Below are 25,808 nucleotides of genomic sequence, written 5' to 3'. Positions count from 1 at the left end.
AACCACAAGGCTCTGCGCAAAACTACAGAGTTGGCGGAAGCCATTGCGGTACGGCTCGTAGAGTCCAAGACCGCATTGATAGCGTAAGTCGCAAACGCAGTCATTTGCGTAGTTAAGGACGCCACTTGCGGCACTGCTGGACGTATGAAAGAGTCCACCTGTGCCAAACCAGCTGAAATAGCTTGGAGCGCCCACACGGCCGCGAATGCTGGAGCAAACGACGCGCCAATAGCTTCATAGACAGATTTCAACCAAAGGTCCATCTGTCTGTCATTGGCATCTTTAAGTGAAGCCCCATCCTCCACTGCAACTATGGATCTAGCTGCAAGCCTGGATATTGGAGGGTCCACTTTTGGACACTGGGTCCAGCGTTTGACCACGTCAGGGGGAAAGGGATAACGTGTATCCTTAAGACGTTTGGAAAAACGCTTGTCCGGATTAGCATGGTGTTTCTGGATTGATGCTCTGAAGTCAGAGTGGTCCAGAAAGGTGCTCAATTTACGCTTGGGATACAGGAAATGGAATTTCTCCTGCTGTGCAGCTGCCTCCTCTGCTGAAGGAGCTGGGGGAGAAATATCCAACAGCCTATTGATGGCCGCTATAAGGTCATTTACCATGGCGTCACCATCTGGCGTATCCAAATTGAGTGCGGTGTCAGGGCTAGACTCCTGATCACCCACCTCTGTCTCATCATATAGAGACCCTTCTCGCTGAGACCCTGACCCGCGTGATGACGTGGAGGGTCTCTCCCAGCGAGCTCGCTTAGGCGGCCTGGGACTGTCATCGGAGTCAGAGCCCTCAGCCAGTGATGCCTGGGACCCCCGTGAAGTACGGATTAGTTCCAACTGAGGGGGACCGGGGAACATAGGGACAGTAGTGTCCATGGTCTGAGCAACTGGCCTGGACTGCAAGGTCTCCAGGATTTTTGTCATAGTCACAGACATTTTAGCAGCAAAGACTGCAAATTCTGTCCCTGTCACCGGGGCAGGGTTCACAGGCGACTCTGCCTGGGCTACCACCACCATATGCTCTGGCTGACGAAGTGCCACTGGGACTGAACATTGCACACAATGAGAGTCGTTGGAGCCTGCTGGTAGATTAGCCCCACATGCTGTACAAACAGTGTATACAGCCCGTGCCTTGGCACCCTTGCGTTTTGTGGATGACATGTTGTTGTCTTCCCAGAGCCATATAGGGTATACAGCCAAGAAGCGACCGTACAGTGCAGTATATATCTATAGATATCTGGTACAGGAAAAAGTACACCAATACACACTGTGGCACAAGAGGGGCCAGCACTAAAGTGCTGCTTACCGCCCGCTAAACGCGGGTGTGTGGTCCAGAAATCCCTAGTCTTGGGTCTCCCAGAGCCTGTGTCCGTCCTCCAGCCAGAACTGCATGCAGGAATGGCTGCCGGCGTCCTGTGGAGGGGGGGGGCGGGCCCTGGGCGTGCCAGACCAAAAGCGGGAAACCTGTGTCCCACTGTGCCAAGTGAGAGGGCTGGAGCATGTAAATAAGGCTCCAGCCCTCGGCGCTGAGTAAACGTACAGCGTCTCTCCCCTTCCCTGATTGACAGGGAGGGGGCGGGAACGAAGCGGAGCTAGGCCGCAAAAGCCGGGGACTAAATTTATAAGCGCCGCCGCCGTAAAAGCGCGGTCGGCGCTAAGTCCCCGGCGCACTACAAGTCCCAGCCGCGCCGCCGCTCCGAGAGTGGCCGGCGCGGTAGTTCCCAGCAAATGAAGTCACACAGCAAAGCTGCTGTGACTCAAACCCCAGCGTTACTGTCCCCGGCGCACTAACACACCCAGCAAGTCTGGTGTGTGCGTGCCCGCCTGAACGGGGACACAGAGTACCTGAAAGTTGCAGGGCCTTGTCCCTGAATGGTACCCCGGCTCCTTATCCAGCAGGTTCAATGGGTCTGTGGATGGAGCCCGGCCTCAGGGCTTGGGGGCCGGTAAGATCCCACTTCCACAGAGCCCCTCAGGGGGATGGGGAAGGAAAACAGCATGTGGGCTCCAGCCTCCGTACCCGCAATGGGTACCTCAACCTTACGAACCACAAGTGGGGTAAGAAGGGAGCATGCTGGGGGCCGTATATGGGCCCTCTTTTCTTCCATCCGACATAGTCAGCAGCTACTGCTGACTAAACAGTGGAGCTATGCGTGGATGTCTGACCTCCTTCGCACAAAGCAGAAAACTGGTGAGCCAGTGATCCCACTGGGGGTGTATAGCCAGAAGGGGAGGGGCCTTACACTTTTTGGTGTAATTGCTTTGTGTGGCCTCCGGAGGCAGTGCTATACACCCAATCGTCTGGGTCTCCCAATGGAGCGCCGAAGAAATCCCCATTTTCCATAGACTTTGCTGGGAAATCAAAAAGCATGCCTTTTGGCATTAAAAAGGTGCTTCTCAAAACGGACCTAAAAAGCACCAAAAACGCAGGTGGAAACGCAAAGTGGGGCCCTAGCCTTATATTCTAGGCTCTTCAAAGTAGCCACCTTTTGCTTTGATTACTGCTTTGCACACTCTTGGCATTCTCTTGATGAGCTTCAAGAGGTAGTCACCGGAAATGGTCTTCACTTCACAGGTGTGCCCTGTCAGGTTTAATAAGTGGGATTTCTTGCCTTATATATCGGGATGGGACCATCAGTTGTGTTGTGCAGACGTCTGGTGGATACACAGCTGATAGTCCTACTGAATAGACTGTTAGAATTTGTATTATGGCAAGAAAAAAGCAGCTAAGTAAAGAAAAATGAGTGGCCATCATTACTTTAAGAAATGAAGCTCAGTCAGTCCGAAAAATTGGGAAAACTTTGAAAGTGTCCCCAAATGCAGTGGCAAAAACCATCAAATGCTACAAAGAAACTGACTCACATGAGGACCGCCCCAGGAAAGTAAGACCAAGAGTCACCTTTGCTGCGGAGGATAAGTTTATCCGAGTCACCAGCCTCAGAAATCGCAGGTTAATAGCAGCTCAGATTAGAGACCAGGTCAATGCCACACAGAGTTCTAGCAGCAGACACATCTCTAGAACAACTGTTAAGAGGAGACTTTGTGCAGCAGCCTTCATGGTAAAATAGCTGCTAGGAAACCACTGCTAAGGACAGGCAACAAGCAGAAGAGACTTGTTTGGGCTAAAGAACACAAGGAATGGACATTAGACCAGTGGAAATCTGTGCTTTGGTCTGATAAATCCAAATTTGAGATCTGTGGATCCAACTACCGTGTCTTTGTGCGACGCAGAAAAGGTGAACAGATGGACTCTACATGGCTGGTTCCCACCGTGAAGCATGGAGGAGGAGGTGTGATGGTGTGGGGGTGCTTTGCTAGTGACACTGTTGGGGATTTATTCATAATTGAAGGCATAAAGAACCAGCATGGCTACCACAGCATCTTGCAGCGGCGTGCTATTCCATCCGGTTTGCGTTTAGTTGGACAATTATTTATTTTTAAACAGGACAATGACAGCAAACACACCTCCAGGCTGTGTAAGGTCTATTTGACTAAGGAGGAGAGTGATTGGGTGCTACGCCAGATGATCTGGCCTCCACAGTCACCAGACCTGAACCCAATCGAGATGGTTTGGGGTGAGCTGGACCGCAGAGTGAAGGCAAAAGGGCCAACAAGTGCTAAGCATCTCTGCGAACTCCTTCAAGATTGTTGGAAAACCATTTCCAGTGACTACCTCTTGAATCTCATCAAGAGAATGCCAAGAGTGTGCAAAGCAGTAATCAAAGCAAAAGGTGGCGACTGTGAAGAACCTAGAATATAAGACATATTTTCAGTTGTTTCACACTTTTTTGTTAAGTATTTCATTCCACATGTGTTAATTCATAGTTTTGATGCCTTCAATGTGAATCTACAATTAACAGAGTCATGACAATAAAAAAAACCTCTTTGAATGGGAAGGTGTGTCCAAACTTTTGGTTTGTACTGTGTGTGTGTATATATATATATATATCTATATCTCCTCATTTCCCCTTTCTCAGTGCTGGTGTTGAGTCCTCTACCCTCATCAAGTCTTCAGTGCCGGCAGTCGGCTCACATTCTTTGGTGTTACCTGGTTGCTTGCGGTTCTTCTTCCTGAGGCATATGGATATAAGTTGTTGTTTCCTTCCCTTGTTTATTATCCCTGTGTGTTCCTTAGAGGTTATTGTGATTGCCAAAGAGCTCATTTCCTTTCCCTACCTTGGGCCCAGATCAGGGTCAGCCAGGGCCAGGTATCCTGCTCGACGCATAGGAGCGGAACCTATCTATGGTGCTGACGAACCCAGTGCCCATCGGTCGTCTTGTTCATCAGTCACCATCTCCCCCTTCCCTAGACACAGGGTCTCCCATCCCTTTTGCCATATGCTGGGTACTTCCCTGTACCTAGCGTCACATCAAGTCTCAAACTAAAACAAAAAACAAAAAAGTTAAAAATATTAAAAAAAAAAATAAAAATTAAATAAGAGGTTTAACATTGGTTACAACTCCATCTATAAATACATTAGACAACCCTGATGGTGAATGCCGTATGAAAAACAGGAAGAATTGCTGCTCCTCCTGTGCCTCCTTTCTAAAAATGGAAATAAAAAGTGCTAAAAAAAAACAAAACACGAACTCCAAAATGGTCCCAATAAGCATTTTAACTCCTGCTGCAAAAAATAAACCCTTGTACAACTATCGATGGAACGATAAAAAAAAGTTATGGTTCCCATATTATTGGGACCGTAAAGTAATAATAATATTTTTTTTTTTTATATAGCGCTAACATATTCCGCAGCGCTTTACATACATCAGGAACGCTGTCCCCATTGGGGCTCACAATCTAAATTCCCTATCTGTCTTTGGAGTTTGGGAGGAAACCGGAGAACCCGGAGGAAACCCATGCAAACACAGGGAGAACATACAAGCTGCTTGCAGATGTTGTCTTTGGTGGGGTTTGAACCCAAGACCCCAGCGCTGCAAGGCTGCAGTGCTAACCACTGAGCCACCACAAGACTGCACTGTTAACCACCGAGCCACCACAAGACTGCTGTGCTAACCACTGAGCCACCACAAGACTGCAGTGCTAACCACTGAGCCACCACAAGACTGCAGTGCTAACCAAGCCACCACAAGACTGCAGTGCTAACCACCAAGCCACCACAAGACTGCAGTGCTAACCACTGAGACACCACAAGACTGCAGTGCTAACCACCAAGCCACCACAAGACTGCAGTGCTAACCACCAAGCCACCACAAGACTGCAGTGCTAACCACTGAGCCACCACAAGACTGCAGTGCTAACCACTGAGCCACCACAAGACTGCAGTGCTAACCAAGCCACCACAAGACTGCAGTGCTAACCACCAAGCCACCACAAGACTGCAGTGCTAACCACTGAGACACCACAAGACTGCAGTGCTAACCACCAAGCCACCACAAGACTGCAGTGCTAACCACCAAGCCACCACAAGACTGCAGTGCTAACCACTGAGACACCACAAGACTGCAGTGCTAACCACCGAGCCACCACAAGACTGCAGTGCTAACCAAGCCACCACAAGACTGCAGTGCTAACCACCAAGCCACCACAAGACTGCAGTGCTAACCACTGAGACACCACAAGACTGCAGTGCTAACCACCAAGCCACCACAAGACTGCAGTGCTAACCACCAAGCCACCACAAGACTGCAGTGCTAACCACTGAGACACCACAAGACTGCAGTGCTAACCACCGAGCCACCACAAGACTGCAGTGCTAACTACCGGGCCACCACAAGACTGCAATGCTAACCACCAAGCCACCACAAGACTGCAGTGCTAACCACAGTGCCACCACAAGACTGCAGGGATAACTACCGAGCCACCACAAGACTACCGTGCTAACCACTGAGGCACCACAGGACTGCAGTGCTAACCACTGAGCTACCGTGCCACCCACCACTGAGCTACCGTAAAATACCGGTAATAACCATTTTCTTTAGTTTACAATGGATTTAATTGCCAGACAGGCAAAAATCACTTTTCTGGCCCCTGGTTGGACCCCTATGGACATGTGTGGAGTGCACATCTTATGCTTTCTTAGCACACCTGCCATACAAGCAGATACTAGATTGCACATACGCAGTGTGAATGCGGCCACGTGTATGGCAATGGTTTCCCGATAAACCATACTACCTGAGAGCGACGTGTAAACGCCTCCGCAGCTCTTCCCGGAGCCGCAGCTGCATCTCCAGCGCCGATCCGTAGCTCAGCGCTCGGTCGCAGGACTGATATTTCAGCCGGTAGCACAGACCAGTCCTCCCAGTTTCAGCATTTTCATACTGGTCCAGAAGCTGAATATCCACAATGTTTCCCTTTGACACTTGCACCGCTACAGTGTGAAACTCCACATCGTCAAATACGGCCCCCTCCTGCACCCAAAAACTAACATCGTGCATATAATAGGGGGGGTACAGGGAGAAGGGCTGGTAAGGTTTTATGTGTTGATGATGGAACTGGGCTTGGAATCGATCATCTTCCGTCCAGAGAACTCGCCAGTCTTCAATTCCAAGCAGACACATGGCCAGTAAATCTAAATTGAGGGATACTGTGAAAAACCCGGAGGTTTCGGGCCGATCCCCAGCCGGGACCTCTCTGATTGTCCCGATCATCCAGTCACAATCATCCGGTGACAAGTTGATGATGATATCTCCATTTTCCTGATGAAGGGTTACGCAGTTGACAGTTTCCGCAGATATGACGGATGCCGCCATTGTGTTTATGGCATGGTTAATGGTGTCCAGCACCAGTTGGCGCCAATGTCGGTGATCCGATAACAAGAGCATCTCATGATAAACCGGCATGGACTGCGGAGATATTAGGCACTTCCTAAAGACAAGGCCGCCCACAATGGTCAGAGCGTGTGGACTGCCGGCGGATTTAGGAAAAATGTCATCGATAAAACACGTAAGCGATGGTCTCAGATGATGCAGCCCCGAGGTCAGATTATTGCCCGGGTGAGCCGCCTGCTCAAGACGACAGAAGTGCGTCTCATGGAGGTCTTCAGAACCCTCCGATACTTTCTCTTCTTTATCAGGGGTCACAAAGTAAAGCTTTGATTGAGCAGCTGAATACGGGGGACGAAGAGAACAGGAGCCATTGCCACAAATGAGAGGAAACGAGTCTTGCAGGACGGTCGCCTGAAGCTCCTGCCGACAAAACTCCACCAGCTCTTTATAGATCACCGCGATGGGGTGACACGAGGTGTTCCCCAGGAAACCCCTAAAAGAATAAAAAATACAGAACTGATATGAATTACATTATTTCAGGGGTCTCTGAGCTATAGGAAATAAATGGTCACACCATATTGTTATTTAAAACAAATTTTACAATAAATGTAGCAATAGATAATATAAAATGTATATTCGGACTTCCCCAGCAGCCTAGAATAGTGGAGAGGAGTCTGCAGCACAAAATGACTGTTCAAGCAAAGCACCGGCATCCGGGGCGCAGACAATCAGATCCTTCCCACTTACTTTAGTCCATCAATCTTTGCCCCTTCTTCCTTAATTGCTAGCCAAAGGTTTACACAAGACAAAAGAGGGAGAAGAAAAATGGAAAAAAGCACTCCAAAGGTGCACCGAGCAGCAATGCTTGGTCTGAACAGTCATTTTGTGTATGTCTAGGACTTCGGAAACGGTTTAAGGCCTCCTTCACACATCCGTGCTGGGTGATTGGCCCACAGTGAAGGTGCGTTGGTCTGTGTTCCCTGTGCTATTCCATATGACATCCGGATAGCACACGGACACACGATTCTAGCGTGACAAATGGCCACAGTTTGTCAGGGGATGTTGGAAGTTGCAGTTTCACAATTACTGAAGTGCTACAGGTTGCTAACCCCAGCAGCATAGTAAGAAAGCCATATCTGCAAACTCCTATAAAAGGTTTTTTGGGCCTCCCTCTACACAGTGTGTCCACCCATCTCCTGTCCACCGCCATTAACTTGGGAACGGCAGCAACTATAGGCATAGAAGTGGTGTCTAGGTATAGTAAAGTAGCCATGCGCTACGCAATGAAACCACCTATAGCGCCACCTGGTGGAAAACAATGGAGTTAGCATTTTTATCTCGAAAACAGAACGAGATAGAGAAAAAAGTGAATTACAAAGTTGCAGGGCATCATCAATTCAATACGAATCGACACCTTGCATACAGAAATGCTATGATTAGAGCGTGTAAAACTCACAAGGCTGCGGAGGTGAAGCGAGGCCTCCACGCTCACCTGAACTGACCCCATTGGACTTCTTTCTGTGAGGTCACATCAAACAGCAGGTGTATGCGACCCCTCCACCAACATTGCAGGACCTACGACCACGTATCACAGATGCTTGTGCAAACGTGTCCCCTACCATATTGCACAGCATGCAGCCAGATACAGTATGCTGTGCAGAGGCCAGATGTGCATTGCAGCTGACGGGGGACACTGTGAGCATCAAAGTTACATGAGCGCCATATGCGTGACCAGAGCATTCAGTGTTTTGGGGGGGGGGGGGGGGGTCATGGGTTTCATATCATAGCATTTCTGTATGCAAGGTGTCGATTCGTATTGAATTGATGATGCCCTACAACTTTGTAATTCACTTTTTTTCTCTATCTCGTTACGTTTTCGAGATAAAAATGCTAACTCTGTTGTTTTCCACCAGGTGGCGCTATAGGTGGTTTCACTGCGTAGCGCATGGCTACTTTACTATACCTAGACACCACTTCTATGCCTATAGCTGCCGCCGTTCTCAAGTTAATGGCGGTGGACAGGATATGGGTGGACACACTGTGTAACAGTAGGCCTTTTATTGCATATTAATTAATTTCACTGGCTTACAAGAGACCGTTATATGTATATAAGCTTCTCAGTTTCTTTATTTTTGCAGTTGCATTAAGGAATAATGAAAAATTCTGACAATATTGTAAGGCAAGTAAAAAAGATTTATCACATGTAATCACCTATCAATGCCCTGTGGATCCCGTTCAGAAGTGAGCGTCTGGATTATTTGTAAGGCTGATATATTCTCCATTGATAAACTCCTGGTGAACGCGTGATTCAACGCTCCGACAACACGGAATGACTTCTCCTGGCTCCTGGGAAAGAGAACGGGAAATATTAATGGAAACTGTTCCGATGTAATGTCAGGATAATGTAATAAGACACAGAGGGATTGTAGTTTCATCAAATAAGGGTTATATATTATGCCTTAAAGAGTTAGTTTTCCATTTTCGTTTCGGTATCAATCGTGGCAGATTTCAAGATCACTGCTTGCTGTCATTGAATGGGGACCCTCATTATTCCGTCCCGGTCATGCAGATTCTCTGGTCATTACAAGGCGAGTCCAGAACTTGTATGACGTGGAAAGATTTACTTCCCCGTGCTCAATGACTGCATGCAGAAATCTTAAAGGGAACCTGTCACCAGATTTTGGCCTTGTAAACTAAAACTAGGACCTTAAGCAGCACCTGTGCTGCATTCTGTAAAGGTGCACGTTCCCCCCTGAGCCCCCTGTAGACCCCACAAATACCTTTATAAATTCTCCCACCATGTATGTAAATTGTCCGGTTCAATGGGTGTCCTAATCTGAGCCTCCTGTCTCTCCTTTCGCTGTCCTCCCGTGCTGATTGACGTGGATGATGCTTCCAGCGCCCTCCATGTAGGCGGGCTAATTCTCGCACCTGTGTAGACACATTCTCGGCTTACGCACGTGCACTTCACTCTACCCTTTTGCAGACAGAGTTGAAAACATAGATGCGCCTGCGAGAACCAGCGAGTTCTCTGCGCAGGCACGACATTTTGCCCTGGGATGCGGATGACGTCACCCGCCTCTTGCACATTGACGGGCAAAATCTTGCACCTACAGAGGGAACTCACTGGTTCGTGCAGGCACACTAGTGTTTTCGGCTCTTCCCGCAATAAGGCAGAGTGAAGTGCGCCTGCGCAACCGGGAACATGTCGACGCAGGTGTGAGATTTTGCCAGCCTACGTGGATGGCGCCCATGTCAATCAGCTCAGGAGAAGGGCAAAAGGAAGGACAGATGGCACAGATTAGGACGCACATTGGACCGGATTGGGCAATTTACATAAATGGCGGAAGATTTTATAAAAGGTATCTGTGGGGTCTACGGGGAGGGTCAGGGGGTAACGTGCACCCTTATAGAATGCAGCACAAGCGCCACTTAAGGTGTTAGTTTTAGTATAGAAGGCCAAAATCTGGTAACAGGTCCCTTTAAAAAATGTTGTGGAACGGATAACAAAAGTACAGAAAAAGATGGTTGAAAAAAAAGTGAAAATATTCACACTACCCTGCACTCCGGTCCTCCATGGCAGCTGCTCACTTTTGTCACCCACCATCATCCTGTAACGCCTGCCTGGATCAACAGACTCAGATGGGCTGTAATGGGGAGGCTAGAGGGAAGCTGTCACGAACCACCGGGGGGGTCACTCAGAAATCCCCCGCGCTGGCTACAGGGCTGTGGAGTCGGAGTCGGAGTCGTGGAGTCGGAGTCGGAGTCGGAGCTCATTTTGGTGGAGTCGGAGTCGGTATAAAATGCACCGACTCCGACTCCTAAAATATATAATAAATTGGGGACAGGAGTGCAATGCAGAATGTGCTGAATATTTTACTAAATAACAACATTTAGTATAATGCTTATATTTAAGTGAAAAATTTATTGTAGTACAATGTGAACATCAGACATTTAATTGTTTTTATGATACAATAATCAAGATATTTGGATAGAACATAAAATATTTATTGGAATACAACTTTAGAACACAAAAAACTAATAAATTGTAAATATGTAATATATATAATATATATATATATACAGTGTATATACACACACACAAGATATATATGTAATCTACTGTATATTACATAGTGTATTACATATTTACAATTTATTACAGTTTTTTGTGTTCTAAAGTTGTATTCCAATAAATATATTTTATGTTCTATCCAAATATCTTGATTATTGTATCATAAAAATTATTAAATGTCTGATGTTCACATACACATATTCATGTACTACAATAAATTTTTCACCTAACTATAAGCAATATATGTAGGAGTCGGAGTCGGAGCCGGAGTCGGAGTCGGAGCCGGAGTCGGAGTCGGTGCAAGAGAATTTGAGGAGTCGGAGTCGGAGTCGAAGGTTTGGCTTACCGACTCCACAGCCCTGGCTGGCTACCAGTACGTCACAATCGGGGGGTAACAAGTGGGGGTCACCCCTCCTTTATACCTCCCGACCGACAGACAGAGCACGTGACGCGCTCTCTAGCGCCCCTCTTATAGTCAGGCCAATTATGGAATTGCCCGACAATAAGCAAGGAGGCCGCTATACTACTTATGCCGATTATTGAAGGGTCCCCGGTGAGAGTAGGGTATATATTCCCCCGACCTCCGCGGGCGGAATATATAAAACCTCCCCGAATCTCACTGGCCTCCCCACAATAATCCTTGGCACAACTCGCTGCCACCAACCGCTTCACGGTAACTATTAGCCGAACACACAGACGTGGGATTCAAGATCGAGATAACAGAACAGCCCAAGATTAATTATATAATTTAATCAGCCTAAAGCCACACTAGAAACTACAATATATACAATAGGGGATCTACAGAATATACATATGTCAGAGTACAGTTACAATCAAAGCATGGGTTACAAACAGGCATACACAGTTCCAGCAGTTACCTTGTGCGTCTGGCCACAGGGGGGCGCTGTAGGCCAGGTTTCCAGGAACTCCCTCACAGGTCTTTCCCAACCAGGCCCCCGAGCAAAAGAACACTGGAAAATGGCCGAAGTAGGGTTATCAACCTGGGCAGATCCAGGTCCCCTCCTACCTTAGTGACCTCAGAGGGAGCACTGCTCCACCCCTGGCTGGAGTTATGGACAAAATCCACAACATGGAATATGGCCATAACTTGGCCTGGGAGCGTCGTAGGCGGACGCCGACGCTCTCATTGTGACAGCTATGAATTTAGCTACAGAACGAGAGGACTCATGACTTGTCTACTAGTTCCCCATTGGCTGATATCACGCCTGGGGTATTTCCCCAGGTCCTGCTCCCATAAAAAGGGTGTGCCAGCATCGTCCGCATGCGGAGACACCATTTTTATGGTTGCCATATTTATCGGAAATATGGCTTGCGAGATATGAACCATTTTTTACTGGAGTCGTCCTGTCTGGATACTTCCAAGCTTGCTAACTAGATAGCAGCCCCTACTACAGGGTCACGGCAGGGAGTCATCCTGTGTCCATTGTTCCCACATCACCTAATCTCCATATCACAGGAGATGGCCATGGGATGTGACACCTTCACAGATGCTGGACATCTGAGAACAAGAAGGGAGGGGGCACTGCCATGGAGTGATGAGAGCGATTATGACTGGAAGTCATAATTCATCTTCATATCCCAGGGTTTGCCTCACACCTCCCCCCTTTTGAGGGCGCTAGGGGGCAGCACACTCCGGTGTTCCCCCGTGCGCCCGTCCGCGACCTCTCCTTGTCGGGACAGCCCGTCTGCGTTACCGTGGTCCCGGCCCCTTTTGTGGCGAATGGTGAAGTTGTATTGCTGGAGCGCAAGGCTCCATCGCAACAATCGCCCATTCGTCCCAGAGACAGTGTGTAACCAGCTGAGGGGATTGTGGTCCGTCTCCACGATGAAGTGGCGCCCGTATAGATAGGGTTGCAGACGCTGCAGGGCCCACACTATGGCCAGGCACTCCTTTTCCATCGTGGAATAGGCCACTTCCCGTGGTAACAGCTTCCTGCTCAGGTACAAGACTGGGTGCTCTTGGCTCGCAGAGTCCATCTGGCTGAGCACCGCACCGAGGCCGAAGTCACTGGCGTCGGTCTGTACTACAAACGGCCGCGTGAAGTCGGCTGCCTGTAGCACGGGCGGGCTGGACAGGGCGTCCTTTAGGGCCTGGAAGGCTGTCTCGCAGTCCATTGTCCAATCGACTGCAGAGGGCAGCTTCTTCTTGGTGAGGTCCGTCAAGGGCTTTGCCAGGCTACTATAGCATGGAACAAACCTCCTATAGTACCCAGCGGTCCCCAAGAAGGACATCACCTGCTTCTTGGTCCTGGGGGTGGGCCAGGATGCGATGGCCTCCACTTTCTCAGGCTCGGGCTTCAGTGTTCTCCCACCTACCCGGTGACCGAGGTACTGGACCTCGCTCATGGCCAGCTGACACTTTCCCGGCTTGATGGTCAAACCTGCCTGGTGGATCCGCCTGAGCACCTGTGCTAGATGCTCTAGGTGGTCCTCCCAGGTGGGACTGAAGACGGCAATGTCATCCAGGTACGCGGCCGCGTACCCTTCAAGTCCCTTGAGCAGCGTGTTGACCATCCGCTGGAAAGTGGCAGGGGCATTCCTCATCCCGAATGGCATCACCGTGGACTCGTACAGTCCAAATGGGGTAATAAAGGCAGAGCGTTCCCTGGCCTTGCGAGTCAGGGGGATCTGCCAATATCCCCGGCTCAGATCCATGATGGTCAGGTACTGAGCCCCGGCCAACTGATCGAGCAGGTCATCGATGCGTGGCATTGGGTACGCATCGGCGACCGTGACAGCATTGAGCCCCCTGTAGTCCACGCAGAACCGAGTGGTTCGGTCCTTCTTAGGGACGAGGACTACAGGCGAGGCCCAAGCGCTGTTGGATGCCTGGATCACCCCCAGCTTCAGCATCTCGTCAATCTCCTGGCGCATGTGTTGCTGCACCTCCAGGGAGACCCGATATGCTGAACGCCGGATCGGGGGATGATCCCCAGTGTCCACGTGATGGACAGCCAAGTTAGTCCTTCCGGGCTGGTTGGTAAACAACCCCCGGAAGGGGTGTAGGGTGGCCCACAGCTGGGACCGTTGGTCCTCCAAGAGCTGGTGGCCAACCTCCACATCCTCAATGGATCCGCCTGCCCTAACCTGGGCTAGCATATCCAAGAGGGTTTCCGCTTCTCCCTCCTCGGGCAGGTTGCACACGGGGAGCGCACATGCCTCCCGCTCATGATGTGCCTTCATCATGTTCACATGGAAGGGCTTCCGCCTTCCACGGGCAGGGTCCAGGGTGACCAGGTACGTCACAGGGTTGAGCTGCTGGTACACGAGGTATGGGCCTTCCCAGGCTGCCTGAAGCTTGTCCTGTGGTACGGGGACCAGTACCCACACCTTTTGACCCACTTGGTAGGTCCTCTCACAAGCGTTCTGGTCGTACCAACGCTTCTGATCGGCCTGGGCTTGAGCCATATTGTCGTGTACCAGTTGCGTCAAGGCCTGCATTTTGTCCCGGAAGCGCATGACATACTCGATAACCGACACTCCAGGGGTGGCCAAATCCCCTTCCCAAGCCTCTTTCACCAGAGCCAGGGGGCCCCGCACACGTCGCCCGTACAGGAGCTCAAACGGTGAGAATCCTGTTGAGGCCCGTGGAACCTCCCGGTAAGCAAATAACAGGTGTGGAAGATACCGCTCCCAGTCACGCCCATGGGAGTCGACCAACATCTTAAGCATCTGCTTTAAGGTGCCATTAAACCGCTCGCACAGGCCATTAGTCTGTGGATGGTACGGGCTGGCCACCAGATGTCGCACCTGGACTTGCTTACAGAGGGCCTCCATCAGCTGGGACATGAATTGGGTCCCCCGGTCAGTGAGCATTTCCTGGGGAAAACCCACTCGGGAGAAAATCTCCAGCAATGCGGTGGCCACCTTGTCAGCCCGAATGGACGACAAGGCCACTGCTTCTGGGTACCGGGTGGCATAGTCCACTACCGTCAGTATGAAGCGTTTCCCGGAGCTGCTGGGGATGGCCAGCGGGCCGACCAGATCCACAGCCACCCTCCTGAAAGGCTCATCGATGATTGGCAGAGATACTAGTGGGGCTTTGGGGTGTGGCCCCGCCTTCCCCACTCTCTGACAGGTTTCACACGAACGGCAGTAGGCAGCCACATCGGCCCCCATTTTTGGCCAGTAGAAATGCTGGTTTAACCTGGCCTTGGTCTTAGCGATCCCTAGGTGTCCGGCCATCGGAATCTCATGTGCGATCCGCAACAACTCCGTCCGGAACGGATAGGGTACCACCAACTGTCGGTCCCTGGGCCACGCCTCCGGTGAACCCTGCTGGACCGTGGCCCGGTACAGCCGTCCTTGGTCCCAGACCACTCGCTCCAGGTCCGAGTCCGAGGGAGGCTGTGCCGCCTGCTCCTTAAGAGCTTTCAGGCTGTCGTCAGCTTCTAACGCTGCCTGAAACCCCTGACTAGATGTGGCCAGAATCGACGAGACTGTCACATCTTCAGTCAGTACCCCGGGACCTGTGTCCTGGCCTCCACCTGACTCGGCTGCCACTTGGTCAGAAGGGGAAGAGCTATCGGACCTCCGGGAGGCCCCTTGGCTTCCAGCACTCCCACTGCGGGTGACAGCGGCCACAGCCGCTGCGACCGTGGGTCGTGCCTGCTCCTCCTCCGTTCCTGACCAAGTCGCCGGTTCAGGCAGACCTACCTGGCTTCCTGACACCCCGGTTGTGGGGGAACCATGCACCGAGATCTTACCTGGGAGCACTTCCGCTCCTGGACCGGCCCCAATCTCACCTGCCTGTTCCCCTCCTGCAGCAACAGAACCCCGCTGTGAAATCTCTGGGGACCCCACATTTGCTGTGGTAGCCCCCACCCCACACACTGGTCCTCCCCCTGCAGCACCCTGCTCTCTGCTTATCCCTGCAGAGGGCAACAGATCCCAGCTCACAGGCTGATTACTTGTAGAGGCATTGTCACACCTTTCTCTGACCCCCTCCCCTCCTGTCACAGCTGCAGCTGCGTGTGTGTCTATGGTGTCTGTGCAAGCAGAAATATCAGAGTTCACTCCCTCCTCCCTTACATCATTCATAGATAACACATTAACATTGTTAGGAGTCATGTCAGTACGGGCTGAAGGTTCAGCCCTTGGGGGGGGCCCAAACTGGGAGGTTATCTGCCCCAAATCTGTCCCAAGTAGCACGTTTGCAGGGATCCGATCAGTTACCCCCACCTCCCTCACCCCTCGCCCTGCGCCCCAGTCCACATAAATGTCAGCAACAGGCAGCGCCGGGTCAATGCCTCCAATCCCGGAGACAGCGAGGGTTTTTCCCGGGATCAAGTCTTGGGGGGACACCATGTCAGGCCGCACCAGAGTCACCTCCGAGGCGCTGTCTCGCAGTCCTATGGTCACAGACCGGCCGACGGTGACAGGTTGGAAGCTGTCCAGGGACCTACCACCACCCCCACCCACACAATACACCTTGGGCGGCCCTTGGGACGGAGCCGGGGCCTTGGGACGCTGAGGGCACATGGCCTTGAAGTGTCCAGGTAGGTTGCACTGGTGGCACCGTCTTGGTTCTGCCACGGGCCTGGAGAGGGGAGTTGAGGGGGACACCCCCTGCAGTCTAGGGGCAGGTGGGGCAGTCGTAGAATTCATCTTACCCCCTCTCCAGGTGCTGCTGGTGGCTGCTCTCCTGGCCTCAGGAGCCCGATTGTTGGTGTAGTCATCGGCCAGGGCAGCTGTAGCCGTGGACCCCTTTGGCTTCTGGTCTCGGATGAACTGGCGGAGATCCTCAGGGCAGTTCCACAAGAGTTGCTCCGTGATGAACAAGTCCAGGATCTCCGGTCCGGTGGAAAGCTGCAGGCCTTGGGTCCAGTGGTCGGCAGCTCGGGCAAGTGCCCGCCGGTGGTCAGCCCAGGAGTCCTTTGGTCCCTTTTGCAGGGTCCGGAACTTCTTGCGGTAGGACTCTGGAGTGAGGTTGTACTGTTGGATCAGGGCCCGCTTGATGGTGTCGTAGCCCTGATCTGCCTCAGCAGGCAAGTCCCCAAGGATATCCAGGGCCTTACCCCTTAGACGGGGGGTCAGGTATTTGGCCCACTGATCCTTGTCCAGATGGTGCTGCAAGCAAGTCCGTTCAAAAGCAGTCAGGAAAGAGTCCAAGTCTCCATCCTTCTCCAGCACTGGGAAGTCCTCAACACGGACCTTTGGAAGTTTGGTGTTTTGAAGGTCACATGTGGCTGATGAGGGCCGGAGCTGAGCTAGCTGCAGCTGGTAGTCACGGTCTGCCTGTCGCTCTCGCTCTCGCTCTTCACGCGCTGCCTGCCGCTCCGCAGCCTCACGCGCTGCTTGCCGTTCCGCAGCCTCAGCGTCACGCGCTGCTTGCCGCTCCGCAGCCTCAGCGTCACGCGCTGCCTGTCGCCCACGCTCGGCCATGAGTATCTCGTAGGTATCCCGGTCTCCAGCCATAAGCCTGGCCAAGGCAGCTTGAAGGAGGGCCTCTGCACCTCTCAGGCCGGAGGGATTGGCAAGTGGTGATCTGCGGCACGCTGCAGAGCCAGGTGATTCACTGTCCATTGCAGAGCGGAGGGCTGGCATCTGGCTCGTTGAGGACCCTTGGGTGAGCTGCTCCTCATCTTGTCCATAATTGCCAGGTTGTGCGCTGTCCTCTGCAGAACGGTTTTCTGGCGTCGAGCTCCTGGAGGACTCGTGGGCAACCTCCTCATTACTGTCCACAGCACCGTCCTCCCTCTCTTCGGCTCCTGCTTTAGCATTGGCCAGTTGCCTAGCTCTGCTCCTGGTGCCATCAGCCATTCTTGCAGACTTTTGGTCACTGACACAGAACTGACACCTGATGCCTCCACACACCTTACAGTATCTGCACTCTGACACTCTAGTGTTGAGCTAGTCTGAAGACCCCAGCAGCCACAGCTGCTGCAGGCAGTCTTTAGTGTCTGGGAGTATGGGTCTCACACTCACACACACTATTATCTCGATCCCACCGCTATGCCACCAATATGTCACGAACCACCGGGGGGGTCACTCAGAAATCCCCCGCGCTGGCTACCAGTACGTCACAATCGGGGGGTAACAAGTGGGGGTCACCCCTCCTTTATACCTCCCGACCGACAGACAGAGCACGTGACGCGCTCTCTAGCGCCCCTCTTATAGTCAGGCCAATTATGGAATTGCCCGACAATAAGCAAGGAGGCCGCTATACTACTTATGCCGATTATTGAAGGGTCCCCGGTGAGAGTAGGGTATATATTCCCCCGACCTCCGCGGGCGGAATATATAAAACCTCCCCGAATCTCACTGGCCTCCCCACAATAATCCTTGGCACAACTCGCTGCCACCAACCGCTTCACGGTAACTATTAGCCGAACACACAGACGTGGGATTCAAGATCGAGATAACAGAACAGCCCAAGATTAATTATATAATTTAATCAGCCTAAAGCCACACTAGAAACTACAATATATACAATAGGGGATCTACAGAATATACATATGTCAGAGTACAGTTACAATCAAAGCATGGGTTACAAACAGGCATACACAGTTCCAGCAGTTACCTTGTGCGTCTGGCCACAGGGGGGCGCTGTAGACCAGGTTTCCAGGAACTCCCTCACAGGTCTTTCCCAACCAGGCCCCCGAGCAAAAGAACACTGGAAAATGGCCGAAGTAGGGTTATCAACCTGGGCAAATCCAGGTCCCCTCCTACCTTAGTGACCTCAGAGGGAGCACTGCTCCACCCCTGGCTGGAGTTATGGACAAAATCCACAACATGGAATATGGCCATAACTTGGCCTGGGAGCGTCGTAGGCGGACGCCAATGCTCTCATTGTGACAGCTATGAATTTAGCTACAGAACGAGAGGACTCATGACTTGTCTACTAGTTCCCCATTGGCTGATATCACGCCTGGGGTATTTCCCCAGGTCCTGCTCCCATAAAAAGGGTGTGCCAGCATCGTCCGCATGCGGAGACACCATTTTTATGGTTGCCATATTTATCGGAAATATGGCTTGCGAGATATGAACCATTTTTTACTGGAGTCGTCCTGTCTGGATACTTCCAAGCTTGCTAACTAGATAGCAGCCCCTACTACAGGGTCACGGCAGGGAGTCATCCTGTGTCCATTGTTCCCACATCACCTAATCTCCATATCACAGGAGATGGCCATGGGATGTGACACCTTCACAGATGCTGGACATCTGAGAACAAGAAGGGAGGGGGCACTGCCATGGAGTGATGAGAGCGATTATGACTGGAAGTCATAATTCATCTTCATATCCCAGGGTTTGCCTCACAGAAGCCACTCATCAAGCAGGACCCCCAGAACCCTGAAACCCTTTAACCCCTATACAGGGATTTGGGATTACACAGGGCCTTGGAGATCACTACCTGTGGAAAGCTGCAGTCTGAGAGAGTAGTCGTCAGGCAGGGTCAAACCAGGAATAGCAGAACAGGGACAGAATCGGCAGACAAGGACGTAATCAGAAAACGAAGCAGAGGTCAAATCCGGATCGGGCAGTGAGGTACAAAAACAGCGGGCAGAAGGGTAGTCAGAAAACACGCAGAAGTCAGCACACAGGAATCACTAAACAGAATAGGGCGGATCAGGAGCCAGGAAATCATAACTATCTCTGGCAGAGGTCAGCAGACAGGAGGGGGAATAAGAAGGGTGTGGTGTCTTCCCATTGGCTGTAGCTGAACGCTGGCAACTTCAGCTGGAAGACACACGCCACCCACAGTCAGCCAGTGGTACTGCAGATCCCAAGATAACCCAGCCCAGTGGATGATCAGAGCCTGTGCCCACCGCTGCCATCGACTCCTCTCCTATCACCAGCACCATCTACGGCAGGAACACGGCGTCGCCTGGTGATCGGTACAGAAGTCGCTGGAGTGGACTCCGGCGGTGACGTAACACATCCTCAATAGCTCACATGCTTTATAAGTGATGCGCTGCAGCCTCATGTCATCGCCCTGCCCTGGTCCGGCTTCCATGGAGGACTAAAGTGGACCTTTTACTTTTTGAAACGATAGTACCCCTGTAAGGTGATGCCATTGCAGACAGTGCCATTACCTGTACCCTGTGCTCTGGTAGCCATAGTGCTTATCGGGGTCAAACGGGACCACTGAAGTCAGGATGAACCCGGCCGTGGCAGCCATGGACACCACTTGCCAGCTGTTCTGCCATTCCCTCCTCGGCTGATCCGCTGGTGTGCCACCTTGCCCCTGGCATAAGCCTATATGGATTTCACCTTTCGATGCAAGTACACCTTTACAGCTGCAAAATAAAAAGCGCTGATTTAGTAAGTGCTACAGAAGGACGGTGATGGACACGGCTTCTAGCTTTATCTTTTTACATATCAAGTATTTACAGAATAAAATTATTTAAATACATATATATAATTAAATAATTGTATTCTGTAAATACTATAATATATATATATATATATATATATATATATATATATATATATATATATATATATATATATATATATATATATATATAGTAATAATATAAAAATGGCCACAGATGCAATAACCAACAAAATCCTAAACTTGCAATCTAGCACAAGATTTGGGGTTATGAAGGTGAAAGCAAAAAGTGTCCCCTCCCCCACCATTCCACACAACAAAGCTTAAAGGGATTTTACCCACTAGGAAATTTATAGCCCATTCATAGGGTATGAAATGAATGTTCAATGATGCCGGACCCACATCTGTCTTGAGAAATGGAGCCCTCAAGAACAGAGGATATTGCACATGCACAGATATATCTATTCATTTGCTTTGGCCCATGTAGAATGGAGGGAAATGGTTTACAGGGCTATGATCTTGTCCCTCCTTGTTAGAATACATTAGGTGATCTGTAAAAAATCCTAATGTTCAGGGGGTAAACGGGGGCACATATGGGCTGGATTGTGGACAATCCTCTGTGGACCCCCTCTATAAGCCACGTACTTACCAGCGGCTCCTGCTCTGGCCATATAAGAATAGCTGTCATGTGATACTACATCTGCCCTGCAGTGGGCGCCGAGACCACCCTTCTAAGGCCACGCTCACATCAGCGGTATTTTGCCGGATAGCTGGATCCAGCAAAAATGCGTTTCGGTTCCATTCATTTACTATGGAATCGTGGCAAGATGCGGTCACATGCGACGCATGCGACCGCATGTGACTGCATCTTGCCGCGATTCTATAGGAAATGAATGGAGCTGAAACGCTTTTGTGCTGGATCCGGCTTTCCGGCAAAATACCGCTGATGTGAGCGCGGCCTAACTCACCTGTGAAAAAAATTGGACAGCAAATCCCTGTTCTTCTTGACTCCCGCCTTCCTGCCGCAGTGAGGAAAGTTGAAGATGATTCTGTCGTAAAGCCGATTAGTGAGAAAACCATATTCATGTAGCTTTGTGGCGTCCACACCAAAGTGAACCGCAGCCCCTGTAGTATACGGCAGGAGAAACAAGGCACAGATACATTAGATACGGGCAGATAATATCACAGCATTGATCAGTCTCATTTTCTTCATCAAATTATCACGCAATTGTCATAAATGAGTAAGTATTGGAGATTAGAGGGATGGAGGTCAAATGTGCCGAGTGCGCGGACTCTCCCCAGATAGCAGGGGAAAGACAGATCAGTGAGGTCGGATTGGTATTCAACAGAGATGTTACCGGCAGAGGGGTCCTGAGAGGGAAAAAAGCAGGGGGGGGGGGACAGAGGTGTCTGGAGAGCATGAAGCATATGGAGGAGTTGGGAGAGTTAACTCTCAGCTTAATGATCTTCTAAGTGTATTTTTTTTATTATTTAACAGCCTTCAGCTCGATCTCGAGCCATGGTGACTTGATGGATCAACGCTCTAAAGAAAGATAGATCTTGTGCTGCCTAGATAGGTACATTAGGGTCTTCTCCGCCTAGAATGGTCCACCAGGGTCTTCTCTGCCTAGAATGGTCCACCAGGGTCTTCTCCACCTAGATAGATCCACCAGGGTCTTCTCCGCCTAGAATGGTCCACCAGGGTCTTCTCTGCCTAGATAGGTCCACCAGGGTCTTCTCTGAGTAGATAGGTCCACCAGGGTCTTCTCCGCCTACATAGGTCCACCAGAGTCTTCTCCGTCTACATAGGTCCACCAGAGTCTTCTCCGCCTAGATAGGTCCACCAGGGTCTTCTCCGCCTAGATAGGTCCACCAGGGTCTTCTCTGCCTAGATAGGTCCACCAGGGTCTTCTCTGCCTAGATAGGTCCACCAGGGTCTTCTCTGCCTAGATAGGTCCACCAGGGTTTTCTCCGCCTACATAGGTCCACCAGGGTCTTCTCCGCCTACATAGGTCCACCAGGGTCTTTTCTGCCTACATAGGTCCACCAGGGTCTTCTCCGCCTACATATGTCCACCAGGGCCTTCTCCGCCTACATAGGTCCACCAGGGTCTTCTCCGCCTACATAGGTCCACCAGGGTCTTCTCCGCCTACATAGGTCCACCAGGGTCTTCTCCGCCTACATAGGTCCACCAGGGTCTTCTCACTCATTTTCTCGATAGTATCAAGCCATCGCGTTGCTGGTCTTCCTCTTCGACTTGTCCCCTCTATTCTTCTAACCATGACATCCTTCTCCAGTTGCTCTCTTCGTATGATATGTCCAAAGGTGACTGTACAAGTGCAACCTTCTCAATTCCTTTCTATTTCAGTACTCCCTTAGAAGTGACTGTAAAGAGCTGCACATCCGCGGACACCTCTGCACTCACAGCAGCACAATATTGAACTCTGTTCACAAGAGACGCGTGGGTCCCATAGGGGAGACATTTCCAATGGATATGCCACGAATGTCTGAGATGGGAAAACCCCTTTAAACCTCAACATTGACAAGGAGCAGTATGTGATATCATCGAAGAGCAAAACTGTCACCTGTCATATCCTAAATGTGCTAACGACGTGATAACCAATGAATCTGACCGTGACAATATGAAATGGGTCACCGCTCTTCCACCATCAGCAGACAATGCCCCGCTACTTACCTTTACTTCTAAGGTGCTGCACGTTCCTCCACGCCAGGTGCTGCGCACGGACCGCATCTTCGGCCTCATAGCAGGTGGCGGTGATGTGATGAGGGTCTTGTCCGGTGTCACAGAGAGAAGCAGAAAATGAAAAGTTTCCCTCTCCGACCAACAGAACAGTCGCCATCTTTGTGGACCTGAACAGAAAAAGCAAAAATTATTAAAAAGACCCTGTGCGCTCTTCTGCTGCCCCCGAACTGTCACCGGGTGATATAGAACGACGAGAGGTCTAAATAGCAAATGTAATGGCGGCAAATTATAGATATCACAGCCGTACACCGGGGGGACGCACCACGGGACAGTCCACTGTGGAGTGACGTCTGTACACCGGGGGAACGCACCACAGGACAGTCCACTGCGGAGTGACGTCTGTACACCGGGGGGACGCACCACAGGACAGTGCGCTGCGGAGTGACGTCTGTACACCGGGGGGACGCACCACAGGACAGTCCACTGCGGAGTGACGTCTGTACACCGGGGGGACGCACCACAGGACAGTCCACTGCGGAGTGACGTCTGTACACCGGGGGGACGCACCACAGGACAGTGCGCTGCGGAGTGACATTCGTACACATGGGGGACGCACCACAGGACAGTGCGCTGCGGAGTGACATTCGTACACATGGGGGACGCACCACAGGACAGTGCGCTGCGGAGTGACGTCTGTACAACGGGAACGCACCACGGGACGGTCCACTGCGGAATGATGTCTGTACACCGGGGGAACGCACCACGGGACAGCGCACTGCGGAGTGACGTCTGTACACCGGGGACACGCACCACGGGACAGTGCACTGCGGAGTGACGTCTGTACAACAGGGGAACGCACCACGGGACAGTGCACTGCGGAGTGACGTCTGTACACCGGGGGAACGCACCACGAGACAGTGCGCTGCGGAGTGACGTCTGTACACCGGGGGAACGTACCACGGAACAGTCCACTGCGGAGTGACGTCTGTACACCAGGGGAACGCACCACGGGACAGTCCACTGTGGAGTGATGTCTGTATATCGGGGAAACACACCACGGGACAGTCCACTGCGGAGTGACGTCTGTACACCGGGGGGACGCACCATGGGACAGTCCACTGTGGAGTGACGTCTGTACACCGGGGGAAGAGCCCACAGGACAGTCCACTGTGGAGTGATGTCTGTACACCAGGGGAACGCACCACGGAACAGTGCACTGCGGAGTGACGTCTGTACACCGGGGGAACGCACCACGGGACAGTGCACTGCGGAGTGACGTCTGTACACCGGGGGGACGCACCACGGGACAGCCCACTGCGGAGTGACATTCGTACACCGGGGGAAGAGCCCACAGGACAGTCCACTGTGGAGTGATGTCTGTACACCGGGGGAAGAGCCCACAGGACAGTCCACTGTGGAGTGATGTCTGTACACCGGGGGAATGCAGCACGGGACAGTGCACTGTGGAGTGATGTCTGTACACCGGGGGAATGCAGCACGGGACAGTCCACTGTGGAGTGATGTCTGTACACCGGGGGAATGCAGCACGGGACAGTCCACTGTGGAGTGATGTCTGTACACCGGGGGAATGCAGCACGGGACAGTCCACTGTGGAGTAATGTCTGTACACCGGGGGGACGCACCACGGGACAGTCCACTGTGGAGTGATGTCTGTACACCGGGGGAATGCAGCACGGGACAGTCCACTGTGGAGTAATGTCTGTACACCGGGGGGACGCACCACGGGACAGTCCACTGTGGAGTGACGTCTGTACACCGGGGGAATGCAGCACGGGACAGTCCACTGTGGAGTGACGTCTGTACACCGGGGGAATGCAGCACGGGACAGTCCACTGTGGAGTGACGTCTGTACACCGGGGGAATGCAGCACGGGACAGTGCACTGTGGAGTGATGTCTGTACACCGGGGGAATGCAGCACGGGACAGTCCACTGTGGAGTGATGTCTGTACACCGGGGGAATGCAGCACGGGACAGTCCACTGTGGAGTGACGTCTGTACACCGGGGGAATGCAGCACGGGACAGTCCACTGTGGAGTGATGTCTGTACACCGGGGGGACGCACCACGGGACAGTCCACTGTGGAGTGATGTCTGTACACCGGGGGAATGCAGCACGGGACAGTCCACTGTGGAGTAATGTCTGTACACCGGGGGGACGCACCACGGGACAGTCCACTGTGGAGTGACGTCTGTACACCGGGGGAATGCAGCACGGGACAGTCCACTGTGGAGTGACGTCTGTACACCGGGGGAATGCAGCACGGGACAGTCCACTGTGGAGTGATGTCTGTACACCGGGGGAATGCAGCACGGGACAGTCCACTGTGGAGTGATGTCTGTACACCGGGGGAATGCAGCACGGGACAGTCCACTGTGGAGTGACGTCTGTACACCGGGGGAATGCAGCACGGGACAGTCCACTGTGGAGTGACGTCTGTACACCGGGGGAATGCAGCACGGGACAGTCCACTGTGGAGTGACGTCTGTACACCGGGGGAATGCAGCACGGGACAGTGCACTGTGGAGTGATGTCTGTACACCGGGGGAATGCAGCACGGGACAGTCCACTGTGGAGTGACGTCTGTACACCGGGGGAATGCAGCACGGGACAGTCCACTGTGGAGTGACGTCTGTACACCGGGGGAATGCAGCACGGGACAGTCCACTGTGGATAAAGAACGCTTTGTCGCTGCGGAATGAAATCCACAAGGGTCACTCAGCAGCTGGCTCCACTGGACACTTTGGGCAGAATCACAGATGTTCTATATGCGGATTTGTGTTTTGGCCGCAATATGTGAACATAGGGCATGAGTACAGAACTGACCATTGTGCGGATCCCACGGTTGTGTGTAATGTCCGTGCAGTCAGGAGGGGTCACCACTCCCGGGAACGTCACTCACCCGCCGCCGGTCATCTCCCCCTGCAGCGGGCACCGGCGCTCTGCTGCCACCACGTGACGTCCTCCTGCTTCTGCGT

General features: G+C 51.9%; 1 protein-coding gene across 2 annotated transcripts; it reads right to left on the bottom strand.

The window, feature by feature from the left end:
- Window positions 1–3,890: 3,890 nt before the first annotated feature.
- On the bottom strand, window positions 3,891–25,792 carry FDXACB1 (ferredoxin-fold anticodon binding domain containing 1). 2 transcript variants are annotated; one of them, XM_075327443.1, is made up of 6 exons: window positions 25,657–25,792; window positions 22,803–22,978; window positions 21,076–21,232; window positions 19,866–20,069; window positions 8,946–9,080; window positions 3,891–7,227 (listed from the first exon to the last, which is right to left on the bottom strand). In XM_075327443.1, the coding sequence occupies exons 2-6, from the start codon at window positions 22,966–22,968 to the stop codon at window positions 6,138–6,140; spliced, it is 1,752 nt and encodes a 583-aa protein (XP_075183558.1). In that variant the 5' UTR covers window positions 22,969–22,978; window positions 25,657–25,792; the 3' UTR covers window positions 3,891–6,137. The 2 variants fall into 2 exon arrangements, with proteins under 2 accessions (XP_075183558.1, XP_075183557.1); XM_075327442.1 differs by having other exon boundaries at window positions 25,733–25,790.
- Between the last annotated feature and the right edge of the window lie 16 nt (window positions 25,793–25,808).

Source organism: Anomaloglossus baeobatrachus, chromosome 11, assembly GCF_048569485.1.
Source record: "Anomaloglossus baeobatrachus isolate aAnoBae1 chromosome 11, aAnoBae1.hap1, whole genome shotgun sequence".
Lineage (NCBI taxonomy): Eukaryota > Metazoa > Chordata > Amphibia > Anura > Aromobatidae > Anomaloglossus > Anomaloglossus baeobatrachus.
Note: the sequence above shows the minus strand (reverse complement) of the source record. Positions and strands in the feature narration are given on the sequence as shown.